Below are 25,872 nucleotides of genomic sequence, written 5' to 3' on the forward strand. Positions count from 1 at the left end.
ATATATAAAAAGGATGTAAATGTAAGAAAAAAAATACGCGAATGCTCAAAGTTTTGCATCACATTAATCAAACCTAATGTACATATCATAACTTAGTAATCATTTTGGTGAGATCCAAATTTAACTAATTTTTATTATTTTGAAACGTTCATAAAAATTAATTTATTTTTATATTTAAAAATTAATTATCATTATTAACACTAAACCCTTCTCCATGATGAGTATCATATATATCAATAATTCAAAATGAAATCAACAAAATAAGAAGTTACATCCATTATTTATCCAAGTTTATACACTAATATTTCAAATTTTCATACACGTGTGGAGAATGTATTCCCAATCAATTTATTATAATAGTCATTTTAGTATTTTTTTTTTTCGTCAAAAGATAACATGTAGCTCGTCTAATTAGTTTCAATTTAATTTATATATATCACTTGTATTGTAAATCCCGAAAATATGAATTAAAAGTACAAAAATAAATATTTTTTTTGATAAATTAAAAATGTGAAAATAGATAAATACGAATGTTGTTTAAAATTTAGCTTAAATCCAAGCCAATTTCACTTCACTTGGCACCCGAAAGTTTGCCCTTTTTGGTGGCCTTCTTCCTAGAGCCACTAGCCTCGGGTGCTTCCGCCTCCTCCGCCTTTTGCTCCGCCTCTAAGATGGCCAACTGAAGAAACGTGTCCACGACAACGAGGGAGTGAACATTATTAGCACGCGTAAATTCTTAAAAATGAACGAGCGAGAGCAGAAGAGACGACATTACCTCATCAAGTATTGGCTTCAATTCCTTGTACCTTGCCTTAGCAAGATCAAATCCATCTTTACGGAGTTCCTATGGAGCCAGAAGAGCATAATCAAATATCACAAACGGAATGGGAAGGACGAAGCAGCAATATTCACGAGAACACGTTGATTTCGAATGATTAGTGTATCATTTTCAAGAAAGAGATTGTGAATACCATTTTGTATCCATCTATCTATCAAGTTATCTAACTAAGTTCATATTTTTTCAAGCCTTTCTGATTAGGTTTATATGAGTCTATAGATAGAAAATTGATCTTCCAACAACTTAAAATTAAAGGTGCTGTAGATAAACAGATATGAATATATTCATGTGTGTGTGTGTGTGTGTGTGTGTGTTGTGGATAAAAGCTTGGACTCCATTGAAGGAAGAAAGACAGGAAAACGAAAAGGTTGTTGAGGTTCTGCAATTTTGTTTAGTCATATAAAACACATGTAATAAAACAAGAAAAAGACATTATCCAGTACCCGGTGAACTTGAATATGCACACAGCACGAAAACTAAACAGAATTTGCAGATTCGAACAGAAGACTGACCTTTCCCGTGTGCTGTGTGTGTTCATAAGCAGCCATTTGCCAGTACATGTTTGTACGTTTATAGAAGTCCTTCAGAGATTCCCCAGGCTTCACGAATAAAGTTAGAGAAGGAACCGTGTCAAATTCGATTTAGAAACATGCAGAATTCAGTACGACCCTAAGACAGCAAGCAAGATTTGACGACATAATGGAGTTACTTAATATGGAACAGGTTGCAGCAAGTACCGTTGGCGTTCTCTGTGAATCAGAAAGACCGAGGGTGACTCTAATTTGTTCGATCCTGCCCTTCTTCTCCTTCCTTCTGAGGGTTTTTCCTTCTCCTTTTATTATAGCAACGGCATCCCCCATCTGAAGTAGTGTGGCAGTTTAATACAATGAGACAAATAGCTGGTTTTAATCTCTGTAAAACATAGAAGTGACAATAGCACATATTTTTTCAGTGTTCTATTGACAAAAGAAAACACCTCCACATCTCCATCTGCATCGTCGGACTTCTCACTGTCATCTTCACTGCCCGAGTCTTCGTTTTCACTATCATCTCCTTCTTCATCCTCATCTTCTTCATCTGATACTTCAATCCATTCTGATTCAGATGCCTGTGCAAAAGTATGAAAAATTGGAATAAATACAAAGAGGAAACGTGAAAGGACAAAATAGTTCGGACCCAATTTCATAGGCTAAATGTAGTTGGTTATGAGTTTCCTATACAAATCCGGTGCCATTTTTTTCAAGTGCGAATCAATTGTAATGTTTTCCAGTAAGAGAGAAGAATGATGTAAAACACTGTTGGGCATAGCATGCGGCGAAATCCATAACAATATTGAGAACAGCTAAGGAAGGACTCAAGTACAATGGCTCCGAACATGATACTAAACCAAGAAATATAAATAGATAGCATGAATAAGATAGATACAAACCGGAATGATGCACTTCCACTCATCCAGTTTACTAAGGTTAAGTGCATACAGATCGTCGAGAGTAATCTCTTGATCCTTGACTTCCATCATGCCCCCATACAAATATAATGTATCTTTCCCAACAACCATACATGAATTGATCCGTCCACAAGGTTTCACTATCTGCAAATGAGACTTGGATAAGTTAACAGATGATCCATCAAACACAAACTAAAGTCAAAAGGAACTGCAAGAGCATAAATACAGATGCTCATAATGAGAAACCTCAGGTAAATCAGATTCTTGCACGGCAAATTTTTTGCTAGATCCAGACACTTCTTCATTATCAACGACAGTTACGTTTCTATGCAAACTGGCAGATATATTTTTTACGTCAACGTCCATGTCAGCATCATCGTCTGAATTTTCATCTTCACCGACACTAAGTGATGAATTTTGCCTTTCTGCAACTTTCATATTGTTCTGAAGATCTACATCGTTGACCCTCTCATCAGAATCCTTCTTTAACTGTATACACAGGAACCACGGGACCAATAAAGGAGTCAGGTATGCGGATACTTCCCGACAACAAAAAGAAGAAAGAGAATGCATACACAAATGACACATATATGCAGCTACAAGGAATTAAATAACATGATCGGCAAAGATGGAATCACATTTTTATGATGGTGCACATCCAGCTCTGGTCATCAAATTGAAGAGCTGACACCAGAAACTATCATGACAAGAATACCTTATGTTTTGTTGCCTTCTCCTTCCGCAACTCCAATGGATACCTTTTTCATGCATAAGAATGAATCCTCATCGGTTCAGCATAACAAGTCCTTAGCAAAGTAAATGGATAATAGAAGGTGCAAGGAAAAACAATTCTAACTAATTCGTGTAGCAATAATTTTAAGTGTTACTGACAAACATTAAATGCTGGTAGTGCATTCATTTTCAATAGCATATTGACTTAGAGTTCCATACCTCAACATTACTAATCCAAAAAAGATAAACAAGGCCCTAACCCAAGTTCTTTTTTTTTTTTTTAATTTATTATTTGGGGGGCGGGGAAGGGGTCTCCGACTCTCCGTACACTTTTGCCCCTAGTTCTTCCCAAAAGGAAATATTCTACAATCAAAGTAATGAGTCTGACTTCAAAGGAACTGCATAATTCTTCATTTCAACAAAGAAAGAAAGAAGAGGAATGAAGGACTGATGGACTTCAATTACTCAAAGCAACTCTTAGCTACTTAGCAAGCAGATCATACCAGCGATGGTTGTCAAGTTGGAAGCCATAAATCTCATTCAAGAACAAGCTCATCATTACATCACCTGTGCAGAAACGTGGGTCAGGTTTTATAAGCATGAGCTTAATTCAATGCAAGAGCAAGACAAATTTCCAGTACAATATAAAGTTCTTTGTTCATCAAAAGGGAAAAGGAGGAGAAGTAACAATAGAGAAATATAAAAGCTAGACAGCAAAAAATTATAAAATAGTTGCGTGCTGTCCCATCATTATATATTCAAGCTTTTGATTTTATCGTTCACTTCATCTAGTCTATGAGGACACCTTGCATGTTCTGCAGATTATACTTTGAAATATTGCTGCAGTCATAAAACATGACCAAACCTTATTCGTATCCAATTGTGAATCTAAAGTATCACAACTACTTAAAGGGAAAGTTCAATTCCAAATATAATTATTTTGTTGCTGAAAGGGAAGGATCTAAATCAGCTAGAAGATAAGAAACGAGAATAAGATTATAATACAGTGACCTTCCATTTCCATATCAACCACTCCTCCAAAGAGCAATGCTCTCTTCTTATGGACCGCCATAGAGAAACCAGCACGAGGTCCAGGAGGCATCCCAGTCTTCTTGACCTTTTACATGAGATATAAAAGAAAGTATTAACTGGTTGCATAGAAAGAAAGAACTCCCTATGACTTAGAAAATACACTAAAAAGTAGCCAAGCACAAAAATAGTCGTTGTCGTTGATTGGTCCATCTATTTAACTTTATCTTTCCGCTTCAAAGCAACATATTAAGGTTCTGCTTCTGAGAATTTGAGAACATGAGCAGAAAATAAATAAGTAGCAAAGGAAAAATAGATACCTTATTCCATACCCACGTTTTAGGATCAAGGCACCACATGTCTGAATGAACATTTCCTTTCTCAGTGACTTTTTTGTCTGAAGATGAAACCTCTTTTGAATAACCTCCATATAAATAAATCTGAGATGAAAATTAGCCAATAAGAATGTGATAATATTCTGATTTCGAATGATCGAGTTCAAACAATATCAAAATAAAATGACTAGGCCATTCTACTCTACAACCAACAATTTCAAAATGTATCATATTTGATGTCAACAGAAAGAGTTTCCTTAAGCTAATATCTGATCAAATTGAAAGCACGGTTCTCACCTCATCTTGGTAAACAACAAACTGGAATCCACTTCGAGCACTGGGCCACAAGCATCCTGGTGTAGGTTTTATCTCTTGCCACTACAATTAAGTAATAATTGCCTACCATTAACAATCTGAAATTAAAAAGGCACTAGAGAACATATGCTGAAAAGGTCAAATTACGAAGATAACTGATACAATACCTTATACTGATCCAGATCAAATACATGCAGATCATTGTAGTACCTGCATTAGGGTAATTATTTTACAGGTTGAAGAGAAATTATCCAGGAACAAGTTTGGGAAGAATAAAGAATTTAAAGGCTTAAAGTAAATCCACACCCACATACACATTAAATCAACTCCACTATGAAAGCAATATCACTCATATTTGCTTTAATACAACTGTCATGTCCACATAAATCGAGCAATTCTAATTGAAGTAATAATGCTGGAGAACAAGTTAATATAGGAGCAGGGGAAGAACCAAAAGACTACCTCACTTCTCTAAGAGTATCATAGAATCCTCCAAAAATTATGATTTTGTGTTTGTACAATACCTGCAAAAGAACTTGAATTCGTTATGACATTTCAATTTCCCATGACTAAAATTCCCCAAAGATAATGCAAGTCAGATGAGAAAGCTCCAGCCAGCTTACCATTCGATGACCTGATCGTGGACTAGGGCAACCTTTATAGTTCAGTTGCTCCCACTGATTTGTTTTCAGATCCAGCACCCAGAAATCCTATAAACACGTTTCAGAATTGAAATTCCGTATTTACCAAAACTTCACTCATTATTTACCATCAATCTATACCTTGTAGTGATGAAAACGCTCTTGATTTGGAGATGTAAATTCACCACCTGATTGCATCATTCAGAGAAAAATCATTATTGTTTACCCTGTGGCTGTAAGTAATCTAATTACTCATTGCAGTCTAGTTATACCATAAATATAGAGATAATTCTTCCAGGCAACTGCCTGATGAGCACTTCGAGGGGGCGGACTATTGGGGCTTGAAATTAACTTCCATTCTTGCTTTTCCACATCAAACCGGTAAAGATCACCATAGACAAATGTCTGCATAAACGATTATCATCTCAAACATTAGTTACTTTTCATCTCATCTCCTATCTCTGAAATTAAGCCATATTACCGAATACACAATCCAATATCATCTTGGCACTTCTCATGAAATCCAGCACCTTTGCTATCTCAATTTCAAACCACCACTTACAGATAAAGAAATTGAAAAAACAGAATCTTAATTATTCAACTCTCATAAAGCCTATCAGAGCTCATGCCACTTAATATTTGTTTCATGTCACACATTCAAAGGAAATTTAAAACAAAAGCACACATGAAGTTCAGAACTTGACTTGAGGTCCAAACTCAATTGGATCAGTCCTCTAATTTATACTGATATACATAACAAGAAAGAAACAAACCTTGTTACCGTTGTAAAATTCACCACCATATAGCACGAGTTCGGTCTCTTTCGAGGGATTAACAGTTAGCTGTACGTAAAAAAGCAATTCAAACATCATCTTCTAACCCTACTACAAATTAAGCTCCAAAATTTGCACAAACTTAGAGAGAGAGAGAGAGAATGTACCGAACAATTTGATCTTGGAGATGGTGCTGGAACGTTATCATCAACATGGACTTCCTTCTTCTTCGCTTCCTCTTTTTGTATATTCAACTGCATGCATCGGTGACAAATTCCAACAACTCGTTTCACATTCAACACAATCCCAATCCAATTGGATTAGTTTGAAAACAATAATAATCAAGTGAGGCATTGGATTTCTGATGGAGTAGGATTTACCAAAATAGCGTCGATGTCATCTTCGGGAGAGATTTTTTTGGACTCACGTCGCGCCTTTTTCTCCTCCGCCTTTGCAGTTTTCTTTTCCGTCTTCTCTTTTCCTTTGCCAGGCTTCTTCGTTTTCTTTCCCATTCTCTGCTACCTCTCTCTCTCTCTCTCTCTCTCTCTCTCTCTCTCTCTCTCTCTCTGCTTCGGCTGCTGGCGCTGTTTGCTGTTTCCTCTCGGACCTCTCTCACTCTTTGACTCAGGAGTCAGGAGTGTATGCGTCTGAGCTCAAACCAAACCTTTTTCCGTTTTGAGTTTTTTAGCTATTTATTTCGCGGCGGAATTTTAGGGGTTTATTTACAAAAGGATTTCTCGATCTCAGTTTTGTGCTAAGCTTCTTCTTGTTCATATTTTCAGAGGTATTCAATATTAGCGCAAACCTCAAATTATATTTCCTCTATCAAAAATATTCTGAACTATAATAAATATTTTTAATAATTCTTAACTATTTAATTTGTATAAAAAATATCATACATCTATTTTTCGGTCCCCGAAATCATGATACGGTACTAACGTATAATTTATATTTTATTATTTTAAATTACATGGCACAAAACGACGTCGTTCTATACCGTATTATTTTTAAAAATAACGTTATTTTATGCCATGTTAGTTTATTTAAATCACGTTGAAGGCCAATTTATCGAGCGTGGGCTTTTTATTTTTTAAAATAACATTATTTTACAAAAACTCGTGTCAAAAACATCTATGCATATTTATGAGGAACCTACGAGGATCCAAAGGAGTATATTGATAATACCCATAATCACAAACAATTGAGCCTTGCTTTATAAGAAGTCTTAAATTTTGAAGCAAGCAAAATATTAAAAATGTATTCTTTTTAGTTACAAATTTATTAAAAATGTATTCTTTTTAGTTACAAATTTATCATAGAAAGAATGAGAATAAAAAATTATGAATTTTTTTGAACACATTGTAGTGATCCCCATTTTTACAATTCATGTTTTCTTAAGGCGAAAAATATATATATATAAAAAAATGTTATCACATGAAATACCTTATTATAAGGTATGATCATAAAAGTTTAGTTACCGTAAAAACATGTAAAAATAGTGAAAAGAAGAGAAACAATATACTTATTTTTCATCTTTTTCTTTAAAAAAGAAGGCATCCTATGTAGCAATATGTTTTCATTTGATCAAACAATTAAACAAACACTTAGCTCTTTCACCCAAAACATAATCAACTGTTTGCGCAACTCAAATCAATTGGATATTTTGATCAAACAATGGCCCTAGGCGTCCACGCACACGGCGATTTCGCCTCAAACGGGCATCTCGTCGATCACTTAGAGAGGATTGCAGCCATGGCCTTATAAAACAGCCTTACTCTGATTCTCACTCAGTAAAAAAAAAAAAGGGTCTCTCCATAGGGCAAAACTGAGAGGACATTATTGTGCTTTCGAATAAATACATGAGAAATTAAAGTTAATGTTATATTACGACAGTTTTACTTGCTACAGAACTATAGACGCTGATCAAACACATGATTTTACAAGCAAGGTGAGGAGTTGCTAAGTTGGATCCTTAAAGAAAGGATGCTCCAGAGCCTGTCGAGCAGTGAGACGTTCGGATGGTTCAAACTTGAGCAAGCCGTGCAACAAGTTCACGAGGGAGGATCTGGAGGAATGGGCATGCCTTGAGACGAGATTCTGTAAACAGTAGCTAAATATGTTAGTGACAGAGAAGCAAAAGCAGATGGTATCAATCATGATACGGTGGTGGAAGAAAATAGAGGAGCAAAACACACAAGGAAATAACGAGTTGGAGAAAATAATGGCTGCATCTAGAATGAAGTATGGTAGTTTCAAAATCAACTTCTGGGAGAAGATTGCGACCTTCAATAGGTCTAGCTTCCTCACTGCACGGATGCTATCCCTGGAAACTGCTCCCTCAGGCCAGTTCAGTCTCGATCTTCTGAAATATTTTTCAGCGCCTTTGCTGCAAAACCCACAAGGAACCGAAACCATCTCAATTTCCTCTCTCGTGTTTTGCCACGAAGTTGAGTCTATTTTTTAAGCCGACTCATGCATAATCTCAACTACAATTTTTTCTTAAAGACGAATAGATTGTGAGAGGAAAATGCTTCATGAATGCAAGAGCAAGAAAGTATTAGGAGTCAAAGAGCCAGGGCTAACAATTAGAAACCCGAAATATGCTTATACAAGAGCAAAAGATAAAGAACTAAAAACAAAGGAAAGAGGAGGAGAAGTAGACAAATAAATATCTATAACACCAGATCATCATCCTAACAAGAACTTACGTCGCTTTTTCAATCATATGCTCTGGCAGTGGTCCCAAAACCCTCTCCATCATAGCTAAATGCTCCAGGTTCTCGTGTGTTTGAAAAAGTGCTTCACCCTAGAATGACAACATATCAGAAAAATAAACTTGCTTGCTACAGCGAGAATAAGTGGATGGGAGAAGCATAACAAACCGTGCAAAGCTCTACAAGTATGCAACCAACACTCCAAATATCACAAGAGTGGGTCCATCCTAAACCTGAGACAAACAGAAATCAATAAATACTGGTTCCCTTGGAACTTTTTATGAGAACTTTGTTTTTCCAAGTCTTTGTTCAAGAATAATAAAACACATAACCAAGTTCCTGACAATGATATGCAACGCCATTCAGTTAAAAACAAATTAACAAACATATATGCAGTAAAAGTGCATCAATACTCAGATGTATTTCCACTCCGATACAGAGGATTCCTTTATGAGGCTGGATAATCAACCTAGTAGTAATATTTCGATAGCATCAACAAGGATTATTCCTTGTCCTACCAGAATTTTAAAAATTAGCAGGCCTTGACAAAATCTGGAAATGAATGCCAGCAGATTGTTGGACTGAAACGTCATAAGAATTAGACAGGAGCCCGATGTGAATCTCACTAACAACGGTAACTTTTTACCTAAAATGATCTCAGGTGCTCTGTAATGCCTTGTTGAGACAATGGAGCTATGAAGCTGAGTATCATAAGCAGTACTACCAAAATCAATCAGCTTAATGGCACTTGACTTTGGTAAGCACCTGAAATTTGTTTCATCCGACGTCTTCTGAATCAACCAAAAAAGTTTGAAGATGTGATTGAGTCTAATGAATTATAAATGGTTTTCTAACTATATAATGCCTAAGCCCAAATACCTTGCAGACAGGAAGCTTGACAAATTCAGAAGAGACGAGAAGTATATTTTCTGGCTTCAGGTCGGTGTGGATTAACCTTAAATCGTGCATATCTGTTGGGTATATTAAAATACAAAAGGCAGCCCCATTAGAAGTGCAAATAGCCTGGATATGTATAACAGGCTAATAAAGATCAGGGTAACTGCTTATAAAACTAAATGAATACAGAAAATGAAGATAAATCATGGCCAAGGAATTCCACAGACATGCTACAGATTCCAAAAGCTGGCGCCCAAACTCCCGAACAAGATCCACAGGAAAGGGGGAGTATTTATTTCTCTTTAGAAAATCAAATAAACTTGGTCCAAGCTTCTCAAAGACCTGATAAGACCATTAAAATCCATTGAAAGGTAGTTCTCTGTGAAGCTATGAGAATTATAAATGAAATTCATGAGTGCAAAAAACAGACATTCATCGAATGTCATGCAAATTATTAAACAACTTGTAAACATATAGAGATAGATCCTTAACTATATTTTCTTTCTTAGATAGTTAACATTGTTTACTGAGTTGAGTAAGGACTAAGGACCACATATTCCATCCAATAAAGAGTTCAAATTAGACATTAATATCATATGCTAGCACACAGGTGCTACTTGAAAGAAAATTGACACTGAATAATGGTATGAATCAAATGAAGAAACAGGCATTTACATAGAGCTAAAATATAAAGGGGTAGGCAAGGGATCACGTAGGGATACTTACTATACATATATGATTGCGATAATCAAACCACCTATGCATCTTCACACAACTGCCATAAAAGAAGCATACAAATAAGATAAATATAACAGACCATCAGAAACTAGTCAACTGCAGAATACTTACTGTGACTCCTTTTTGTCATATTTAGCAAGGCGCTGAAGCACGTCAATCTCGATCATTGCTGCATCACGGTACTTTCTTATGCTTCTAACAATTTTGATAGCCACATATTCTCGTGTATGACGATCCCAACAATCCAATACTCGACCAAATGTGCCTACAGCACTAGCAACTTGCTGATTTGAAACAATAACAATGATGAAAATATAAGGTTTTCTTATCAGGCACGTGACCCCTAACCTTCACCCATCTTGCCAAGTATCTTATCTGCAAATGCAAGCAGAAAGAATGTTCAAACACTCGGTATGGAGATAATTGGACCATGTGACTAGCCAAGAGCAAACTCCTTATGGCACGAAACAATGTATATCAAATACTGAAAAACCTTACCAAGATATTGAAACACATGGCTTTGCAAAAAAGTTTAGAACTAAATTGATGCATTCCAAAAATTGAAGCCTAAAACAAGATGCATCGCATACACTAGTACCAAAAAGAAGTGCTTTAAAGTATAGCCACAGCCGCTAGCATAAAGACTTCACACAGTTAAAACAAACACTTCACCTCTTCTAGACATTCATAATCCTAACATACAAATAATCAAAAGCACACAAGCACCATCGCCTCCACAAACTAAACAAAAATCAATCAAGAGCTAAAATTCAATTGCATGCTAGATGTGAGATTAAATTACATCTAGATGTGAGATTCTCGCCGAGGCTAAACACGTAATGCCCATTGGGATCATCATCCCTCTTCGGCGGCGACACGTGTCTCCGCAGCACCGGCGGTGCCCTAGCTTCGTCATCCTCACAATCCCTTCCATCATCCTGCCCAATAATTAAAATTTCAGCAATTTTTCATCCTCCATGAAAACCTAACCCTAATTTCCCAAAATTTCGCAACAACCTCCAGCTGCCCCGATGGAGCGACGTCCCACGTCGAGCGGCGCCGTTTCCACGCTTGCCGCACTTGATCCACTTCCGCCATTACTTTGATTTCTGAGGCACCGATAGCTCTAACAATCACATACACACACCAATACAGACGTATGTGTGTATCTATACTCAATCAAAATAAAAATTATTACGCGGGTGACCGAATATCTGCAACTGCAACAGTAAATTCTTCTGGAAATTGAGAGAATCCAATAATTTAGGTGAATATATTTCAGGAAAAAAGTTGAAGAACTCGTGTTGGCGAACTGATTCTTGTCAGGATAAAGAGTTGAATAGATATATGGGTTTGTTTATGAAAGAAGTTGATGCAAAATAGGAAAAGGAAACCAAATTTATATTAATTGCAAATTGCACCCATGGGGTTTATTAGGATATTAGATTTTGGACCCCAAACTTTAGGTAATTCTCACTTAAACACAACATGAATAATAGGAATTTCAAATAACAACTTCTATTTAAAGTGCGTATGTAAAAAAATATTTTTAATCCTTCGATCGGAAAAATCTACGATAATTGTAACAATTTAATGAATAAATTTCGAGTGCATCAAAATAAAATTACTCTATAAAATATATACCATCATAAAAAATATAATCTCGTGCTGTAAATTCATAGCAAATAACCTAGATTATTTACTTGCAAAAATTATATTACTCCAATTACATCATCCAATATTTTTTTTAATAACTTAAATTTAGGCATATTTCATGCTTACATTTTTTTTCATCACATGCATGATCAAGACCACCAAAAATTATAATTATTTGAATATTCTACCATTTAAATCATCAAAATTAAAAAATAAAATATATTTATTTATATAATATAATATTAAAAGAAAATCGTATTTACCCTATTGATATCCCAAAATCATCTAAATTTTGCGATCTTTTACATGTATAGAAAAAAACAATAAAATAAAAAACTCAGCCCCTTGTTTCGTCGAAACTAGCTGCTAAAAATAAAATATTGACATTTTATTGCACCAAATATAAAAATATTTGCACTCCACTAAGAATTTTGGATATTACTCCATCCGTCCGTCAAAATTATGTAAAATTATTTGGACACAAGATTTAATAAAATTGGTGATGATTTTGATGTAATGGAGAAAGGATCCCCACTTTATGAGATGTGTAGTTGATATTGAATTTTGAGTGAGTTTTTTGTAAATAAAGAGTGTTAGTAAAAGAAAAGTGACATAATCTTGGCGAACGCCAAATATAGTACTCCCTCCGTCCCAAACGAAATGTCTTGTTTTCCTTTTAGGGCTATCCCAAACGAAATGTCATGTTTCCTTTTTTGGCAATACATTTTCTCTCTATACTTAATATTTAAATAATTTCCACCAACTCACTTTATCTACTTTATACACATTTCTTAATCTATGTGCCCAAAAGAAATGAGACATTTCGTTTGGGACGGAGGGAGTAATTTTTATATAATCTTGGGGGACGGATGGAGTAATAAATAATCATATGTTGTCATAATTTCCTCAAAAAAGAAAAAATATGTTGTTGTTGAAAGTAGAGAGAAAAGTATAAGAGAAAATAGCGTAGAGAGCATAGAGTGAATAAATCTGCAGGAGCGTCTTATTATGAGGACTAAATGCCTCTATTTATAGGGAATACAAAGCTAGGGTTAGGGTTTAGGGTTAAGTCATTTAATAGGGAAATATATATTTTATATATATTTACAACACTCCCCCTTAAATGACTAACTCTAAAAATATGCTGCCTCATTAAAACCTTGCTAGGAAAAATTCAATTTGACAAAAACCTAGTCTAAGGAAAAAGAGTACAGCTGCTCCCCCTGAAAATGATCATTGTATATCTTTGAGTCGATGCATGCCGATCTTGTGTATTAACTCTCTGAAAGTCGATGTTGGTAATGTCTTTGTGCATAAGTCCACCAATTTATCGATTGATCGAATCTTCATGCATCATTTGAGTTGCGTGCAATTTGACTTCAAAGAAACTCCTCATTTGATGTTAGAGTCTAGATGTTCATGCCTTGTTAAAAATCTCTCCGTAAAAACCTTATGGGAAAAATTCGATAGAAGAAAAAAGTACAAGACGTATATTTACTCATACATTACACTAGTTGCCTCGTTAAAAACCTTAACTAAGAAAACCTTGTAGGAAAAAAACTTAGTAAAGGAAAAAGAGTACAACCATTTGGCCTTCAGGGCCATTGACCTTCAAAGTCTAATTTTCGAAACTATTTAAAAGATCATGCTCCCCCTCAAGATAACAATCTTGATTGTGTTCAATATAGTTTTCGAAATTAAATAAATAATCAACATCATCCATCAATTTTGAATTTCGATTTCTTTCATAACATAGACTAATTTGCTTTGAATATAACCAATAACATGGTTAATATCATTTAAATTCTCCTTCTTGGAGAAACATTAAATCTTGCTAGCAAGTCAACTTCGAATTGTATATCATGCATGATAAAAGTAGTGCTTCAATAGCACACAAGTAAGGAACTTCGGGTCCTAAGTAATTTCGTTATTTTCTTTTGGTCTAGGTGAATGAATGTGATATAATCATATTCATCAAAGCCTTCTTCGGGTAGGTCGATTAATTCATATAAAATACAGATCGATTAGTTTGAAATACTTTATCGAAAAGATGTTCGATCTACAAGTCGAGACAATACTTAGTTTTAACTAAGTTTTTCAAAACTCATCTTTAGACATGAGTTAACTTCCTCATGTTTTGAGTATTCATATATGTTCTTTCTTCGGGAAGAACTTCCTTAGTTGGTTATGGACTTTCACATATATATTTATGTTTAATGACCTATATAATAATACAACCATAACGTCCATAAATTTGGTATTTATATCAATGAGTACTGCCATAAAATGTTATATAAATAACGAAACATAATGCCATTCATAACATGAGAATATATTTGGGAATCTCAATCCCTTGAACTACTAGCCTCGCTTAATTATTTTCATTTAGCGAGTTCGGCTCTGCCTCATTGCTTACTTCTATATTTTTAAGTGCTTCTGGCACACTAATATAATTTGTTTTGGATCCAAATAATCTTCAATTGTTGAACTAACAATTTGTTGAGGCAAAAGTTGTTGTCGACAACTATAATTTTTTTTATTATTATTATACGATTCTCACGTATTCACAAAGTTCATGGCAACTTTAGTAAAACCAAATTTTCACAATTTTTCATAATATTTGGTCTAGTTGTTTCGTAATCCCAATATTACGATAATTTAGTGCACGTGCAAAATGTATTGGGATTATCGTCTTCAGGATGATCCTCTTCATGAGGTTTCAGAATTATTTGAGTTCTTTATTTGAATTTGTAATCCGCGGATATTTTATCTTGGGCACCAATAGGTCGTTTACGCTTCTGGCATCAATAAGCATTAAATCAATTTCGTCCTTCAGGGACTTCAATTATTTGTGGTGCAATATGACATATGTATAAGATTTCACTCATGTGGCAGTCAATAATAACTTGTTGAACTTCTAGTTCATTAATGCATGAATCTAACATAATTAATCCAACGAGAAATTTACGGCATTGTACAATTCATCATTCATATCTCCCCCTAATGCCGAAAAAAAAATTTTAAGTTGGATAAATCAAAGCATCAACATATGAATTGATCCTCAATTATTGGCTCTATATATGTATTTTTCACAAAGTATACATATAATTTTCATAGAGCTATGAGTATACTTGAATGGTGATAAAATAATTTAGTAGGTGAGAAATCCTCTTCGGGAGGTATTTTAATCACGCACTAATTGTAATGTAGACAACCCAATCAAGTCTTGAGTAATTTTAAAATCATTCAAGTGTATGGATTTGAAATTCATCTCGACATGATTATATGGTAAAATAATAAATCATGTATAATTAGTTTAATTCTTATGGGGAGGATCAATGAAGCTCTTCCGGAGCCCATACAAAAATAATATCATTTTTCAATTGTGTTACCCCTATTCTCAATAAAAGCTCAAAATCAATTGAATTGAGTTGAAGAAATTGCTCTTCAAGAGCTTGTAATATTCATCATGAATATTAGTTGTGCTACTTTGGGAGCAACAATATAAATCGAATGGATAAAACAATGTAATAATTAAATAAAATACTAAATAACAAGTAAATACCGAAATAAAGCTTAAATTAAAATTTCAATCTCAATATTTCAATATTCTTCCGGTATATTAATTTTATTTCATGTGTTCATCAAGAACGTTGTGTTTCATAAAGATTATTAAGAATAATAAATTCATTCCACAACAATGAATTAATTAAATAAAACAATCCTTCGGGGATTGTATTAATAAATCAATTCAAATATGTTCATCGGGAACACATTACATTTAAAATTAAGGGACTTATCTTTTAATAATCTCATGGATTATTAAGAATTATAAATTCACGTTTCTTCAGGAAACTATAAAAATATATTTATAGTTATAAAAACTATATATATTAACAAAATGTATAATCAATATAAAAGCACAAATAGAATTCTTAGAACTAGATCTTCATAATCGAGGGCATAAAAATGATAACATCAATGAATATATATAATCATGCCCACATATTGGCAAGAATTATTAAACCACTCAACCATTTATAAAATTTTAGATTACAACAACTCAAATAACCTAAGCTGTTATCTGATATACGCAAATTGTATTTGTGTTTGCAGAAGATACGCTAATGAACATATACATATTTACAACATAAATTAAAAATAAAAGGAACACAAGTTTCAATATTTCTAATTATCTCTTTTCACCAAAATTTCAGAAGTAATATATCTTGATTTAAAATTGATCTACAACAACTCATGGAACATATGAATCAAGCCATGATCAATACTCACGTCATGCTAGATATATTTTATCAAATACGTACAATTATTCAATATAATCAATTATAAATTACCTCGTCGGAAAGACACGATTCTTTCCCATGGCATACCTTCAATGTTTACTCAATTAGTTAGAGACTCGTGCTGATAACGTGTTGAAAGTAGAGAGAAAAGTAGAAGAAAAAATAGCGTAGAGAGCATAGAGTGAATAAATCTGCAGGAGCGTCTTATTATGAGGACTAAATGCCTCTATTTATGGGGAATACAAAGCTAGGGTTAGGGTTTAGGGTTAAGTCATTTAATAGGGAAATATATATTTTATATATATTTACAACAGTTGTCATAATTTATGCTAGTGTCCCCACCTCCACACTCCACAGCGTGCCTCCCACGCGAATTCCACATGCCCCTATAAATACCCAATTTATTCCCATTTCTCAAATATCCACAAATCACAGAGAGAGAGAGAGACAGAGGAGAGAGAAGATGCAAACACTCCAAGAGAAGGCTTCGGAGTGGAGCGGGGTGTCTACGAACGACGCTTTCGCCATTGACGAGACCAATCTCTACGAGAAGCTCGGCCTCCAGACATTCATCAACCTCTCCACCAATTTCTACAACAGGTAAAAATTGATCGAGCTTCCGCGTTTTGCAAAACTTCATTAGAATTTGAATTTGACTGGATATTTGCTAATTTGCTGTTCAATCGTATTTCAATAAACGGATTGTTTATAATGGAATGATGTGTCGATCCTTTGATGAAGTGAAGCTAGCTACCACAGCTCAGAAAATGGTAGGGGTTTTGGGGGTTTATTGATTAACGGTATAGGAGAAGTGGAAAAGAATGAAACCGATGCTTCGGGATTTTTGGTATTATTTGTTTTAAAAAAAATCTATTTTTGTCATCGACAGGAAGGAATTAAGTGATATGATCTATATATAGTTTTTATGTGAAAGTTTGCTTAACTTAGCTGGATTCTCAATTTGGTGCTGCTATAATAAGCATTTGTTGTTAAATTTGGAATCCTGAATGTTTTAGATTATAATGATTAATGATGTTGTTAACTTGAGATGTTGGGTTGATAGAGTATATGATGATGAGGAAGAGTGGTTCCGATCAATTTTTGCAAATTCTAAGAAGGAAGATGCCATTCAAAACCAGTATGAGTTCTTCACACAGAGAATGGGAGGGCCTCCATTATTCAGCCAAAGAAGAGGTGATCGATTTTTGACTTAAATTAATTTATGATGCATTTCTTGTTACTGTGATTGTTGCATATGTTATATGCCTCAGAATTTTAAAATATGCCGAGGTTTCCATTATCCCCCTTGCTTGTAGACTTGTAGTAGGCCTTGAGTTGAGATATATCATCATTTGTGAGATTGTAATGTTGAACAATTCTCTCTTGTCTCTAGTATCTTTGTTTATGGAATATGGAGAATCATAAACTGTCGAGATTCTGGTCTTTAGTTGTTGTTGTTATATGACATGGCTGTTTCTTCCATATCATGTCACAAGACAACGATGGTGTGCTGCTAAACTTGAATATTCAACTGGTTTCTTACTCATTAAGAAAATTTGTACAAGATGGGATTATTTCAGTTTTATAAAATTATCCAAACTCATCATTGGCCTTTCTGTGTTTTTTCTAATTGTTACATCTGATTGCTTTGTGTTTTGACACCGGAGTTTCCTTTCCTTCGACAGGCCATCCTGCGCTGATTGCCCGCCACCGCCCATTCCCCGTCACCCATCAAGCTGCAGAGAGGTGGTTGCACCACATGCAGCAGGCATTGGACACCACCAAAGATATTGATTCAGACTCCAAAACCAAAATGATGAATTTCTTTAGGTAACAATGTAACTCTAATTAACAAACTCATCTCCCAACTCAGCTCGAGTTAACGAGCCCTTTTCTTTTGCACGCTCGTGATCCAATCTTTTTTTTTCCTGCTAGGCACACCGCATTCTTCCTTGTAGCCGGAGACGAGCTGAAGAACCCGAAACAAGGAATTCCGTGCAAGCACGCAGCTGGAAAATCTGCTGCAGCATAAGCACCTTCCTCAATTTGCTCATTCATGATTCCCTCTTAACCAAAATATAGTGATATTTACCTATTTTAGCTGACTGAATAACAACATTGTATGATGAATAACATGTATCCAACTTTTACTCAACTTTAATCAAGAAATTATTTTTCTTCATTTCCCCTGTCTTAAAAATCTTCACTTGCTGCTGCCTGCTTATTCACATTTGTATGCCTACTTTTAAGTGCTTCAAGTTCTCCTATTAGAGAGAACATACTTTTCTCTCAGCTAAAGAATGCACAAAAAACTATTAACATCTCTGCTTCTATCTTGTTGGTATGAGTAGCATATATATATTCTCGAAATTCCTCTCCTTTTGGTGTGTTCCGTTTAATTCACATCACCCTCCGTTTAGAGGTTTTAACAAGAGTCGTTCTTTGTCCATGTCTCTTTACCGACGACGATTATCACTCCTTACTTTTGCCCCTTGTCACCTTTTTTGTGGATGCATTATTTTATATGATGCGAGTCCATACCTGCCGAGAATGAATTCTGACTATAAATATTAATATTCTGTTATATGTTTTCAAACCTTTCTGCATCAATGGAGCCAGAATTTTCAAAACTGAATACCCTAATCAATATTTTAAAATTGATTAGCCTACATTGGATGACTTATCCATCTTCATTTTATCACAAATGCAAAAGCAGGCTGAACTCGCAAGCTGAAAATTCATTCCTTCCTCATATTCTACAATCTACAATCTGATACAATTAAGTATCAAGGAAAAAAAAAATTCCCAAGAGAGAGAGAAGGGATACATATTTATCCACAAAAAGAAAAAGAAGAAAAACACCAAAAATCTAAAAAAGAAAGAAACATGAAAAACTAGTATATATTACATTACATACATTGACATTTGGTGTGATTCATACATCAACGATCTCCTCCTTCCTTTGACGAAATCTCGAAGGATTTGCATATCTGGCTGAGAATGATCGGTAGAGGTTGTCGGGCTCGACGGTGGCGGCGCCCTCGTCGAAGTTCTGCTGATAGCTCTGAGGATCGTACGCTTTCTGCGTTGCAAATACAGATTCCGAGCTCTTCCTCTTGGCCCTCTTGATCCTCCGCCAAAGCGTCAGCCATTTGTGATTCGACGACGAGTATTCGTCGTCGTTTTGGCCCAATCTCACGCTTTTGCTGCGTGAGCTTCTCCAGTTGTTGAAGGGCGTTGCCATGGAAGGAGACATGATCACAGATGGTTGATGGATGAATCTTGAGAGAGAAAGAGAGAGAGAGAGAGAGAATGTGCATGGATGTGTTTTCAGTTTTCTTATATACGTCATGAGAGAGAGAGAGAGAGAGAGAGAGAGAGAAAGAGGTTGAATATTTGTAAGAGCTTTTGATTACCAGTCATGACATGCCTTAATTGACCAAAAAATGAAAATAAAATTCAGAATTTGAATAGTCGTTCAATTAGTTTAAAATGCATAATACAGAATAAATCCATCTACTTTAGTTGGTGGAGAATGTAATTACTTAAGGTGAAATTTGCGAGAAAGAAGATTGTTTATTTTATGGGGAAAACTACTTATTCATCAAGAAATATCTCAAAGAAAGTAAGATCAACAACATAAACAAAAAAAAGTTCACATTCCACTTGAAATTGAGTTTAAAGTTTAAACATCCAATTTCGAGCCCCCCATAATTAACTATTAAAAAAGAAAATAAAAAGTAAATGGATAAGAAATAAGAGTATCCGGTTCTTGAATGCACATCAAGCAATCCATCATTTTTTTATCTTTTGATTTAAATATTTGTAGCTCCAACAATGTATCATCATTTCTCTTTCTAGATTAGAGTTGCTCTAATCATTTGTAGTTCGGCTGCCTGTCCAATTTTCACTACATACTTTTCCACATTAATCTTATACTTTAATTCAATCCCATAATCTTTTTTTTTTAATTCAATACCATAATCGAATTTAATAAATTCAAAGTTATGAAGATTTCGGTACACACATTTAACTGCACTTTTAATTTCGTTTGAGTTTATACATATCAAAACTACTCGTTTTTGTTTTTCAGAGTCGAAAAAGGGGAAGCGGTGAAGATTGAACCGAACATCTCCCGTTACACGGGGAAGATCCAAAAATAATACACACAAGCCAAAATTATCCAAGTAAACGTAAAATCCCAAAAATGTAACCAAGAAAAAGAGTAACAATGCATATCAGAGCTTCAATAGATCAAATTGGGGCAGTACCCTCTATATAAATGAATCTTTGCTCCCAGCATATTATTACTACAATTTGGGAGCTTCAATATCTCAAGATTTCACAAAGCTCCTTAGCATATCAATGTGTCTTAAGGACATGACCGAATCGGAAAAATACCTATCTGACGGCGCGTGGGCTATCTTTGCTCTTGAACTCCATTCTGGTCCTCGGCCCCTTTGTGGCCAAAAGACTCAAACTCTCGATTAATGGCTGAATGTTCAGGGATCGTTGAAGCATTTTGTGTTCACATGAAATCTTCCTCGAGTTCTTGAAGGGACTTGTTGGTAGACGCTATGTCCTTGTTAGACGTCATCTTCTCAGCTACCATCAAATTTTTGTAGCTCCTTAATTCAGCCTGCCTCTCTTTCTCAAGTCTGTCCAACTCCTCCCGCCGTTTCTGCAAAACATATATAAACATAACTAAGCCGCGAAAGAGCTCTTCATATGTTTAAGTATGTATTTTGGAGTCACTGATTAAGTCGTCATGGAGGCAATTAAAATATATGTACAATCTAAACGAACATTTACTTAAGATAACCAAGAAATAACAAAATATAGGAAACTTGTACATCAGCGAAACTATGAGGGCCAAGAACCGCTATAGAAGTGTCTCAATCAAAATTCCAGTATAACAACTTTGTGCCTCACTGAATTTTACATTGGCGATACTCATTGCACTCAGTCACAGAAAAATAGTAGCAAGACATCTTAATGACGATCAATACATGGCCACCATCAATCTACCTTCATAGAGCCATAGATAAGTAGTAGCCAGAGGAGATCTTCTGAGGTGAGGACATAACTTGAGAGTTGAGAGTAAAAAAATTCATTATATTTGTCCAGGCGGTCTAAAGTAATGAAAATATGTGCTGAGTAAATTTAATAGATTGTTAAATCAACACTGGTCCTAGAAAACTAAATACCTAAAGGAATAGATGTCTTTGATACCCAGTTGTAGTTTGAGGGAAGAGAATTTCAAACAGCAATACCAACCACAATCAGAGAACAACAAACAAAATTAGACAACTTTGAGAGTTTTTTATACTCAGCACCTCACAGACAGTAAGGAAAACTGAGTACCTCACAGATTTCGTAAGGAAAATTGAGTACCTCAAAGAGAGTTTTATTAGTGTCAGTGAAGACATTTCAATATGCATCTGATTAGCAATGGCTCACTCATATAATCATGAAAAACTCAAAGGGTAATAAACTAACATGTCTAACCCTTGTGCTTATACCAAGTGGTAAATCACTTACTTTTTCACGGAGCTGCTGCTTCCTTTCCGCTCTTTCTGCTGCATTTACGGCCTCCCGTTCGGCTAACCATACAAAAAGACTTGTCAACACTCATTAGCAAATTGGAAAACATTTTACTCAAATTCTACTCAGTTGTGTGCCCCAAGCTCAGAAAGGTATGCAGCAGAAAAACAAATAAACATACGGAAAAGCATGACTGTAATATGAGGGTTTTTGCATAAGAAACAAACCTTTCAGATCAGGAGTTCTTTCCACTTTTGTCCTGTTTAACCGGTTGACTATCTCATTTATTCGCTTTTCGACTCTCACAGTACGAACCTAAGTGAAATAAAACAACACATTTACTTTGACCTCCGATAATAGATTTCAAGCAGTAGAGAAAACCCCACATAGTTATCAGAAAAGTTGCACATAATAAAGCTCACCATTTTTGAATTGTAAAAACCAACTTGCCCAACATCCATTGATGCAGTCTTCTTAAGATTCTGCCAAGGAGTGTAGACAACATCGACATTGTTTACTTTATTTCCTGCAATATTTATGATATTAGACAAAATAACCATACAGCAAACAAATCAGGCTTTTGCTTCAAACAAAAACACTTAGCAGTTTCAGCAAAATGAACATAAGTTCAAGAAACAAGTTACATAGAATAAAAGTTGAAGAAAGGGAAAAAGGAGATTTTGCCTTGGATAGAATTTGCTTTGACTAGTTGAGCACAATCTTCCAATACACCTTCAGATATATCATCAATAGTTTGACCCTTGTGCAATCTCAGATAAACGTGGGCTGAAGACATTTTATCCACATGGAACCTGCAACAAATCATCCCTGTCAAGTAAGCTGCAACGATTATTGAACAGAACAACAGGCCATATTCTAGAAGCATATTTGGCTGTCCAAGAGAGCTTGTTTAGGCAACCGCCATGAATCCACAAGAATGCATTGAGAAAAGTGTATCAAGGTGTAATCATTACAATGCTTTTAGGATCAAGTTGGTTGCGCTAAAAACTTCATTCATTTGAGAAATGTTCTCAACAAGCAAACTATCAGTGGCTAAAATACTAAATTGGCATTGCCAAAATCAAAACCAATTCTTCCATATCTTAACTTCAATATAGACCTAAAGCTCTAAAACATGTAAAAAAAGTTCAAGATGTCATCCGACCCTACGGTAAAAACTGAACCAAATTATGAATGAATTACAGAAAAATAGCCCGAAACCTACGAAACTATGCACTTCAACCTAGTAACCTACACTCTGAAAAATGCAACCCCCTTCACCATACACAACCCAATTAATCCTCATCCAAACATCTCATCAATAGTACAGCTCTATCCGTTCTAATTCCACAGTCAACAAATTCTCAACTCAATTTCTACCGAAATTGAGAATGCAATCCCATCAAATAAGCTTCTAAACAGAGCATACATAGCTTCAAATAACCAGAAACATACACTCTTAATTTTCACAAACAAAATCATCCTGTTACAAACAAAAAGCCAGCACCATTCTCCCATATTCCTTCTGCACTAACGCATCGGGAACCCCCTCCCCCCAAATGCAGCTCGCAACAGCTCCAACAAATTTAACTCAAAGCATTTCAACAATTAAGGTGTTATAATAAAAATAATAAAATGAAAAAAGTATACCAAATATCTTCCGGGAATCCGTATTTGATGAGCTCCTCGTTCTCGTACTTGTCGAGGCCCATGAATATGGTGAAATCCCCAGCCTCCGGCCGCGCCTTGAAGTAGAAAACCATTTTCTCTCTCTCTTCCCCTTTCTCTCACTAGGGTTTCAATTCTCTCTCTTCTCTGCTGAATTTACGATGGGAATTAGAATATATGAAGCTTCGCGATGAGTCTCATTTTCGCCTTCCTGTTTCTCTGCTTTTTATTAAATCAAAATAAATAACATTAAAATAATAGTTTTCCTTTTCTCAATAATACAATATATTAGTAATATATAGACTTTTGAAAACGTTCTGTGCGGGTCGGATTCTGGTTTTTTGGATCCAGATCCGAACCCAACCCAATTCGTTAATGGGCCTTAATTGTTACCAAAATTTTGGGCTGTGTTTTCCTAAAGCCCAATAAAAATACATATATGGGCTATAGACACTATAAAGGGGTCATTAGCGCCTAAATGCACTAACTTTTGGCAATTTTGATTCTTCCTATAAACTTTTGAAATTGTTTAAAAAAATATACCAATTTTATAACTCTAGTAATTTTACCACGATTTAAATTATGTTCAAATTAAAATTGATATGGTATCCCAAAATCTGACGTGGGTGAAACGGTCAATCAAGCGAACGACGTAGGTGATTTTCTGTGTCAGAAAGCACAATTTTCTAACTGGAGAATATACACGATTTACTAAAATCTATGGCCAATCGCGCAAAATGGTGCCGTTTCGTCCGAATTGACAATCGTGTGTTATCTCTGATTGCGAAATGTGTTTTTCATTGTTATAAATCATGTTTACGCTAAAATCAACCAAAATCTAATTCTATATTGATTGAATAACGTATTAATGATTTATTAGACTAAAATCAATAGAAAAATAAATATCAAACTAATCAATGTATTTTCCTATAAAGATGTTATAGGTGAATTTGTTTCATCAAATGAACTAATTGGTGAAGTGGACAAGTTTTGAACCGAAATATGAGTTCGAGTTTTACTATACTTTTTTGATCATGCAAGTTGTACAAGTGAATTACCGAATACCATTTTTTTTTATAAAGTAATTCAGTGTCTCACATTATGAATTTTAATTTCTTTATTATTATTATTATTAAATGAGTAAAATATGAGCTGAAAAAACGTGGCTTTAACAGAATTTACTAGTGAACAAAGTTTTATCACGGGGTGTAATTTCGAATAACTCCAAATCGATTCGTTTTTGAAATTGTTTTTTCTCTTGCTGTAAAACAAAGCAACAAATATAATTATATAGGGGTAATAAATATGAAAAAGAAAGAAGAGGGTCCCGTTATTTTCAAATGTAATTATCTCTATATCTTCCCCACAAGAAAAAGTTAAAAGTGAATTTTTCACAAATAAATAACCACGCTATATTGATGTGACATTAACTTTTATATATACCGTATATAATCCATACGTGCCTATCATTCAAATTTGAATATCGAATATAGGCTTATAGCATGAATATTGCATTTTTTTAAATTTTTTTTAGAATGTTTTTTTTTAGTGGCATGGCATGTTGTACTTGTAGCATGATAATGACTAATGTGATAATGTGCAATTATCATTTCGTTTTATATCAACTATTTAAATATTGGTGTAACCACATCTTTCACTTGGATTTCAACTCCATAAATTATTGATAGTGACGATTTTTTGCATGTAAATCACTAGTTTCATTTACTTTTAAATGCATAATTTTGATGTTTAAATTTGAGTTTCATCTTTTCTTTAACAAGTAGTCTTTGCGACAAAGTTATATTTATTACCATTAAAAAAATCAATAAATAGTTAAGCACCTTCGAGATTCTAGAAGTGTATTATAATTGATGGAATTATTGCGTGACTCCCTACCCCATTTTAAAATAACTTTTAGACATTGAAGTCTATTTTTTATTTAAAGAAAAGAAAAGGTTACATGCTTGGTGGTGGGTGTCCAAAGTATATCAGTGGAATTATTATTATTATTATTATTATTATTATTATTATTATTATTATTATTATTATTATTATACAATGATTTTTTAGTTCAAATTTATAAAATTTAAAAATATAATTTAAATTTATTTATGTTTTTAATCTATATAGTTCGAGTCACAATTTCGGCTAATTAAAGGGTGATGGTGACTCGCCAAAAGCTAACCTAACAATGCAAAAAATAAAAGCACATCGTTTTGATTTAAATGATACCACGTCAAA

The 25,872-nt window shown here is 34.5% G+C and overlaps 5 protein-coding genes across 10 annotated transcripts in view; 2 read left to right on the forward strand and 3 right to left on the reverse strand.

The window, feature by feature from the left end:
* LOC131015234 (probable glycosyltransferase At3g07620) overlaps window positions 1-25,872 on the forward strand; it is a 1,181,237-nt gene that overhangs the window by 871,647 nt on the left and 283,718 nt on the right. The window lies entirely within an intron of this gene.
* Window positions 468-6,900, reverse strand: LOC131015236 (uncharacterized). The gene is made up of 20 exons (XM_057943538.1): window positions 6,491-6,900; window positions 6,278-6,364; window positions 6,111-6,179; window positions 5,610-5,742; window positions 5,479-5,525; window positions 5,320-5,406; window positions 5,159-5,220; window positions 4,864-4,906; window positions 4,679-4,759; window positions 4,367-4,486; window positions 4,029-4,134; window positions 3,521-3,584; window positions 3,001-3,043; window positions 2,532-2,774; window positions 2,268-2,429; window positions 1,815-1,946; window positions 1,576-1,698; window positions 1,351-1,437; window positions 776-844; window positions 468-679 (listed from the first exon to the last, which is right to left on the reverse strand). The coding sequence occupies exons 1-20, from the start codon at window positions 6,620-6,622 to the stop codon at window positions 572-574; spliced, it is 1,998 nt and encodes a 665-aa protein (XP_057799521.1). The 5' UTR covers window positions 6,623-6,900; the 3' UTR covers window positions 468-571.
* On the reverse strand, window positions 7,911-11,833 carry LOC131015272 (serine/threonine-protein kinase AFC3). 5 transcript variants are annotated; one of them, XM_057943595.1, is made up of 13 exons: window positions 11,658-11,815; window positions 11,477-11,568; window positions 11,262-11,397; window positions 10,808-10,834; window positions 10,571-10,724; window positions 10,448-10,496; window positions 9,949-10,063; window positions 9,704-9,795; window positions 9,471-9,615; window positions 8,993-9,057; window positions 8,819-8,916; window positions 8,394-8,496; window positions 7,911-8,207 (listed from the first exon to the last, which is right to left on the reverse strand). In XM_057943595.1, the coding sequence occupies exons 2-13, from the start codon at window positions 11,555-11,557 to the stop codon at window positions 8,070-8,072; spliced, it is 1,203 nt and encodes a 400-aa protein (XP_057799578.1). In that variant the 5' UTR covers window positions 11,558-11,568; window positions 11,658-11,815; the 3' UTR covers window positions 7,911-8,069. The 5 variants fall into 5 exon arrangements, with proteins under 5 accessions (XP_057799578.1, XP_057799579.1, XP_057799581.1 ...); XM_057943596.1 differs by having other exon boundaries at window positions 9,471-9,612; window positions 11,477-11,833; XM_057943598.1 differs by lacking the exon at window positions 8,394-8,496 and having other exon boundaries at window positions 9,471-9,612; window positions 11,477-11,815.
* On the forward strand, window positions 16,835-18,601 carry LOC131015304 (two-on-two hemoglobin-3). Its single transcript, XM_057943658.1, has 4 exons — window positions 16,835-17,019; window positions 17,483-17,613; window positions 18,105-18,249; window positions 18,355-18,601. Exons 1-4 carry the CDS (start codon window positions 16,883-16,885, stop codon window positions 18,449-18,451), a joined length of 510 nt encoding a protein of 169 aa, XP_057799641.1. The 5' UTR covers window positions 16,835-16,882; the 3' UTR covers window positions 18,452-18,601.
* LOC131015299 (uncharacterized) lies at window positions 20,646-23,903 on the reverse strand. Of its 2 annotated transcripts, none has more exons than XM_057943650.1 (6): window positions 23,614-23,903; window positions 22,648-22,775; window positions 22,386-22,489; window positions 22,191-22,278; window positions 21,961-22,022; window positions 20,646-21,100 (listed from the first exon to the last, which is right to left on the reverse strand). In XM_057943650.1, the coding sequence occupies exons 1-6, from the start codon at window positions 23,724-23,726 to the stop codon at window positions 20,948-20,950; spliced, it is 648 nt and encodes a 215-aa protein (XP_057799633.1). In that variant the 5' UTR covers window positions 23,727-23,903; the 3' UTR covers window positions 20,646-20,947. The 2 variants fall into 2 exon arrangements, with proteins under 2 accessions (XP_057799633.1, XP_057799634.1); XM_057943651.1 differs by having other exon boundaries at window positions 22,648-22,791; window positions 23,614-23,872.

This window comes from Salvia miltiorrhiza, chromosome 3 (assembly GCF_028751815.1).
Source record: "Salvia miltiorrhiza cultivar Shanhuang (shh) chromosome 3, IMPLAD_Smil_shh, whole genome shotgun sequence".
In the NCBI taxonomy this organism is placed as follows: domain Eukaryota; kingdom Viridiplantae; phylum Streptophyta; class Magnoliopsida; order Lamiales; family Lamiaceae; genus Salvia; species Salvia miltiorrhiza.

What these genes read in the sequence shown, in the direction of transcription:
- LOC131015236 (XM_057943538.1), bottom strand. Translation starts at nt 6,622, where the DNA reads ATGGGAAAGAAAACGAAGAAGCCTGGCAAAGGAAAAGAGAAGACGGAA. An exon ending in CTCCAAGATCAAATTGTTCG is followed by an intron (nt 6,180 to 6,277) that starts GTACATTCTCTC and finishes TTTTACGTACAG; the next exon opens with CTAACTGTTAATCCCTCGAA. An exon ending in GGTTGATATGGAAATGGAAG is followed by an intron (nt 3,585 to 4,028) that starts GTCACTGTATTA and finishes GTTTCTGCACAG; the next exon opens with GTGATGTAATGATGAGCTTG.
- LOC131015272 (XM_057943595.1), bottom strand. Translation starts at nt 11,557, where the DNA reads ATGGCGGAAGTGGATCAAGTGCGGCAAGCGTGGAAACGGCGCCGCTCG. An exon ending in ATCGCAATCATATATGTATA is followed by an intron (nt 10,064 to 10,447) that starts GTAAGTATCCCT and finishes TGGTCTTATCAG; the next exon opens with GTCTTTGAGAAGCTTGGACC. An exon ending in TCAAGCTTCCTGTCTGCAAG is followed by an intron (nt 9,616 to 9,703) that starts GTATTTGGGCTT and finishes TGGTTGATTCAG; the next exon opens with AAGACGTCGGATGAAACAAA.
- LOC131015304 (XM_057943658.1), top strand. Translation starts at nt 16,883, where the DNA reads ATGCAAACACTCCAAGAGAAGGCTTCGGAGTGGAGCGGGGTGTCTACG. An exon ending in TCCACCAATTTCTACAACAG is followed by an intron (nt 17,020 to 17,482) that starts GTAAAAATTGAT and finishes TTGGGTTGATAG; the next exon opens with AGTATATGATGATGAGGAAG. An exon ending in ATTATTCAGCCAAAGAAGAG is followed by an intron (nt 17,614 to 18,104) that starts GTGATCGATTTT and finishes TTCCTTCGACAG; the next exon opens with GCCATCCTGCGCTGATTGCC.
- LOC131015299 (XM_057943650.1), bottom strand. Translation starts at nt 23,726, where the DNA reads ATGGTTTTCTACTTCAAGGCGCGGCCGGAGGCTGGGGATTTCACCATA. An exon ending in GTTTTTACAATTCAAAAATG is followed by an intron (nt 22,279 to 22,385) that starts GTGAGCTTTATT and finishes TATTTCACTTAG; the next exon opens with GTTCGTACTGTGAGAGTCGA. An exon ending in AAGAACTCCTGATCTGAAAG is followed by an intron (nt 22,023 to 22,190) that starts GTTTGTTTCTTA and finishes TTGTATGGTTAG; the next exon opens with CCGAACGGGAGGCCGTAAAT.